Raw genomic sequence first — 5,815 nt, forward strand, 5'->3', positions numbered from 1 at the left:
TCCACTTAGATGCTATTATGTTAGTTCTACCTTGGCGTAGAGCACTCTCTTTTGGTGTGGGAGTACAACCCATGTAAGCTCACATGGTCTATGTCGATTATTGCTAATATCCCTATGTCATAAGAAGATGGTCTAATGTATGAATATGACTTATGTAAGTGACTTATGAACTTTGGCTAGTACTACTTAAGGGATACTACTTAGTATATGTGAGGGTATGGACTTCACCTATGCATTACACAAGAGGGTTTTTTGAGGAGTTCTTGTGTGAGTCCTTTATATATGGTAAGGTATGAATGATGTAAGGTTGGTTTCACCTATTATGATGTTGATTATGTATGTGACTACACTTGTGTCTTCTTGATGGCTTTCCTTAGTATATATGGGGGTATGGGACTTCATATGTACATTGCACAAGTGAACTTGAAAGGGGGTCATGGGTGGTGTCTTATGATGGTATGATGTGAATGGAACTCAAATATGTAAGGTATGGGTTATGGCTTCTTGTTATGATCATGAATGTCTCTTTATCTTGTAATGTGGATTGGCTAAATGTTTCTTGAATATGCATTATGGCTCTTAAATTGAAATAACATGTTTTCAACTAATGGTCCCTTTTTATGCATGTTTTAAATGGTTTTAATTGCATGACTTCCATACTTAGTACAATTGATTGTGCTAACCCATATTTCTTCCTTTTTCTACCAAGTGTAGGTTCCGGGAAATGATTGTGCTACTAAGAGGTTCCAGCTTGGATTTAGACTTTCTCCAAGACTTTGTGGTATGTCCTCAAGTTTCGAGGACACACATTATGACACTTATGTTCCTTATATTGTAATGGACTATTAGATTTCTTATGTACTTGTCATTTTGAGACAATTCTATTGTAAAGGGCTATGGTCCCTATTTGAGACTCTTATGTGTACTTAGATGGTTTCATTGATATGATGATGTCTAGACATTCTACTTTCTATTTTATATTATGAGACACTTTGACATTGATGTTGAAAAGTTTTAAATTTCTGCATTATTCAATGTCTATATGCAAGGACGAATATGCTAAGGGCATGTATAAGACCCCTTTGGGGTCAAGTATGCCGTGTTACGCCTAAGGGTTGATCTCGGGGCGTGACAGTTCTCAAGGGGCTGGGAAATAATACTAAAATCCTAACCAAGGCGCGAATCCTAGTGCACCAAAGTGGGGGATGACCAATGAAGAGCTACTCCAAATGCTAATGACTGAAATAAGGACCAAATTAAATGCTAGAATAGATAAGTAGGTAGAGAACATCAGAAACATCCAAATGTCCCAAATAAGTTTAGAGAAACAAGTTGCGCAGGTAGCTAATTCTCTGAACTTGCGTCCTCAAGGTGGGCTGCCCGCTGATACTGAACCCAATCCAAAGCAACTGCATGCGGTAAGTACTAGAAGTGGGTTACAATTAGAGGAACTAGCTCTAAAGAAGAGAGATACTGAGGTAAGTACCAAAGAAAAAAAAGTGGAAGAGGTAGTAAAAAGCTCCAATGTTGAGGTACCTGTTCCTCAAAAGAAATTACCACCTCCGTTTCCACAGAGGCTCAAGAAGCAGAATGAAGATGAATGCTTCAGTAAGTTTCTTTTTCTCCTTAAACAGGTTCATATTAATCTTCCTTTGGTTGACATTTTGCAGGGTATCCCGAAGTATTCTAAATACGTGAAGGACATTGTGGCTAACAAGAGGAGGCTCACGGAGTATGAAACTGTAGCACTTACTGAGGAGTGCAGATCTAGGATCCAAAAGAGACTGCCCAAAAAGTTAAAAGATCTAGGTAGTTTTACTGTGCAGATTACAATTGGGCAAAATGTTCATGCCAGCGGATTGTGTGATTTAGGGCAAAGTATAAATCTGATGCCCTTATCATTGTATCTAAAGCTTGGATTGGGTAGTAAAAAAAGAACCACTGTTATTCTCCAACTCGCTGATAGATCCATTGCTAGGCATGAAGGGGTGGTAGAAGATGTGTTAGTTCAAGTAGGTTCATTGATTTTTCTTGTAGATTTTATGGTCTTAGATTTTGAACCCGATTTTGAAATTTCGTTCACTTTGGGACGTCTATTCTTGGCCACAGGTAGGGCATTGATTGATGTAGCAGCTAGTCAACTAACTATGAGGACACATGATAAGGTTGAGGTATTCGATGTTTACTGTGCTTTAAAATTGCCTTCTATCTATGAAGAGTTGTCTGCTATTACTGTTGTTGATCAAATAGTAGAATCACAAGTAGTTGTGCCTGAAGATCCCTTAGAGAGAGTGTTAACAGGTCATGAGGTGGAATGAGATACCGAGGCTCAAGATATAGAAACATGTTTGAATCTAGCACTAGTTGACACTCACAAGCGAAAAGTCGAGTCATTAGATCATGCGTTAGGACCTCTACCAAAGCCTTCAATTGAAGAAGCTCCCAAGCTGGAGTTAAAAACTCTGCCTGCTCACCTAAGGTATGCATTTTTGGGCACTAATGAAACTTTACCTGTTGTACTTTCTGCAGAGTTGTCTGAAATACAGGTTGATGCGACATTGAGGATCTTAAAAAGGAGAAAGAAGGCGATTGGATGGCAGATGGCTGAAATACAGGTGGCATTTTTGTGGCGTGCTGAGAGGCGTGACGCGCCACTACTGGAATTACTGGAACGTTTTTTAGGCGCGCTGAGAGAGGCACCGCGCCAAGGAGTAAACTTCAGAGGCCTTTCTCAAGCGCTCTGCTAGGCATGCCTTGCCAAGGGGGAAAAACCTGCAGCAAGTGCTAGGCGCGAAGCCCCACAAAGTTTCTGACTTTTCAACAAAAACATTAGTTAAAAAGGATTCCTAATTGTAATAGACTTTGGCTCTAATTTTCCTAATATTATAAATAGACCCTTAGGGCTCAATTATTAGGGTTCGACTTTATTGGGTGTGCATGAGCAAGTATTCACATTTGTAATAGGTTTTGATATTTTAACTCTTCTATTTTCCAGAAATCGAATGAAAAATTGTATTTTGTGGTTTTCTAATAGCATGAGTGGCTAAACGCCTTAGTTTTGGGGATTTAGCTACGAATGTTTTGTTGATTATTAAAGGTTTGTGTGAATTAATTCTTGGTTGTCATTATAAATTACTTATATATTCTTGTTTTAGTATTTTATGTTTGATCACCATAAGATAAATATATTGTCTAAACTTAAATAGGGAGAGGAGAGGTTCGATAGACCAGAGAATATAGAGAGCTTGATCGACCCATTAAGTTGAGGTGATTTGTGTTAAGGAGTGACACCCGAACGAACAACTCGCTTGGTTACGAAACAAGATGAAATATAAATTCTAGTCAGTTAGTCTAGTTATCCTCGCTCAACGATGTAGTTAGATAGCTAATTGGGGTAGGCGACTAGAGGTGTGAACCCGACTCATACAATTAACCCTGCAAATCAGTAACTTCACGACTAAAATTAGTTCTAAGCCAATAATATGATACATGCGATTCATTGCATGCTGCAGCCTTGGAATTGTTTTTTACTTGCTTGAAACATCATCTTAAAGTCGTTCACATTTAGTTACGTTTGTTTTACTCGAAAAATATAAATAAAAGAAAAATGACTAAGTTTTTGAAAAATTGATTAAACTTATGATTTAAGAGAAATCGAATTTCCAAAAGAAACAGAGTCGCCACTTAATTTTTAGTAAAAATCAAGAAAAAATTTAAAGTTTCCAAAAGACTCAAACAGATAAAATCGATTGAAAAAGGATTCGAGTTCAATGTACATTCCGAGAAGGTGTTAGGCCCTTGGAATGCCTGCTAACTTGTGGTTGATTGGCGATTTGACTAAAAATAGTTTTGACTAATTTTGAGAGAATATTTGCTAAGTAAAAGAAATTCACTTTTTATTTATTTACTATTGATATTTGTTTACATTTTTTTTTATTATTATTATATAATTATCTTAAGGGAGATGGGACTAAGGGGGATTTTCTTAAAGGGGAATAAATTAAGTATTGACAAGACTAATGTTAAAATAAGAACCAAGTAATAAAATATATGTACTTTAATTTGAAAATAAAATGAAATGACCATCCTTGGGAATTTAATTAAATTGAACCATAAGATAATCAAAGTGTTAGTCAAATACGATAAAATAAATAAGAGAGGGAAAGGAAATAATTAGAGTTGGATTTTGGCCCAAATCCAATTAAATTGGACTTTTGGCCCACCTGTCCTAAGTCTAAATTTGGTCCAAATAATGGGCTTGGGCCCATTTAAACTCTCCTCTATTCTGCTGAATTTTCAAATGGACTTTGGGCCCATTTTTTTTCTTTGCCACCTAGCCCTGTTGGAAATGGCTTAAGGTCTTTGGGCATGTCAGCCTTTAGAAAATCTGTGTATACATTTGATGTATACCACTGTATACGAGCCGTATCCAACCCATTTTTTGGGTTTTTCGAAACCTGTATTTTGTTTGCACTTTGTATTTCTGTCTTTTTTGACCTGTATTTCCCTATTTTTGCACCTGTATACTGTATTTCATCATGCATATTGACGTATACCTCTGTATACAAGCTGTATTTCAATTTTTTTTCCGAATTTTTGGAACATGAAATCCCGTTTTCAGCCTGTATTCATCGATTTTCAACCTATGCGTCTACTTTCCTAATTTTCCATGATAGTTGACTCAAGGAAGAGAGGACATCGGGCCTTAATGGCCCCTTAGTAATGCGAGGGTAAAGGCCTAAGTCCCAAAGGACTCATCAACAAATCACATGCATCAGAAAACAAAAGAAATACATAAGTATCATCCATTGATAATTTAATATAAAGAAAAAACATCAAGTAAAAAATGGACCACACATTATGATCTCAAATAGCTTATGCTATAGTAAGAATAGCTCTTCCAATATAATCTAACAATGCTAATTCATCACGATAAAATAAACACAAACATTGGAGGCAGTAGTATACTAGACCATTAGAGGCAAAGGAGAGAAAAGAGACTAGAAATGGTTAAATAAATAAAAATAAATAAGAGCCCGTTTGGATTGACTTAAAAAAAGTAACTTTTAAAAAACAATTTTTTAAAGTGCTGGAACTTATTTTAAAAATAAGTAGTTATGTGTTTGGATAAAAGTGTTGCAGTTGAAAAAAAAGTTGTTGATGTGTTTGGCAAATAAGTGCTGGTAAACACTTTTTTTAATCAAAATGTCTGAAATATCCTTTAAGCTGTTAACATGATTAAAAATTGATTAATTTAAGGTTTTTATACTGAAAAATAAATTTATATTTTACATCCATAAGTAATAATATTTTTCCTATCATTCACATATTTCTTTACCACCACAAATTATTTATAAGAGGAATAATAATAATAATAATAATAATAATAATAATAATAATAATAATAATAATAGTAATAATAATAATAATAATAATAATAACAATAATATTAATAATATTAATAATAACAATAATAACAATAATAACAATAATAACAATAATAACAATAATAAGAATAATAAGAATAATAATAAGAATAATAATAATATAATAATAATAATATAATAATAATAATATAAGAATAATAATAATAAGAATAATAATAATAAGAATAATAATAATATAATAATAATATAAGAATAATAATAATAATATAATAATAATAATAATAATTATAATTATAATAATAATAATAATATAATAATAATAATAATAATAATTCAATATGGGCAATTTGGAAATTGTATAAAAGAATTAAGGGCAAAAAGGTAATATACTTCGTCAACATAAAAGGGCTTTTAAGTTAAAAAAAAAA

At 33.7% G+C, this 5,815-nt stretch overlaps 1 protein-coding gene across 1 annotated transcript; it reads left to right on the forward strand.

Moving 5' to 3' along the window:
* The first annotated feature begins 1,304 nt into the window (after positions 1–1,304).
* On the forward strand, positions 1,305–2,747 carry LOC125856144 (uncharacterized). Its single transcript, XM_049535700.1, has 2 exons — positions 1,305–2,301; positions 2,530–2,747. Exons 1-2 carry the CDS (start codon positions 1,305–1,307, stop codon positions 2,745–2,747), a joined length of 1,215 nt encoding a protein of 404 aa, XP_049391657.1.
* Positions 2,748–5,815: the final 3,068 nt, after the last annotated feature.

The sequence above is a fragment of the Solanum stenotomum genome, chromosome 2 (genome assembly GCF_019186545.1).
Source record: "Solanum stenotomum isolate F172 chromosome 2, ASM1918654v1, whole genome shotgun sequence".
In the NCBI taxonomy this organism is placed as follows: domain Eukaryota; kingdom Viridiplantae; phylum Streptophyta; class Magnoliopsida; order Solanales; family Solanaceae; genus Solanum; species Solanum stenotomum.

Excerpts from the sequence above, each read along its gene's own strand:
- LOC125856144 (XM_049535700.1), top strand. The coding sequence starts at position 1,305 with ATGTCCCAAATAAGTTTAGAGAAACAAGTTGCGCAGGTAGCTAATTCT. Across the intron at positions 2,302-2,529 it reads CTTAGAGAGAGTGTTAACAG|AGTTGTCTGAAATACAGGTT; the intron begins GTCATGAGGTGG and ends TACTTTCTGCAG.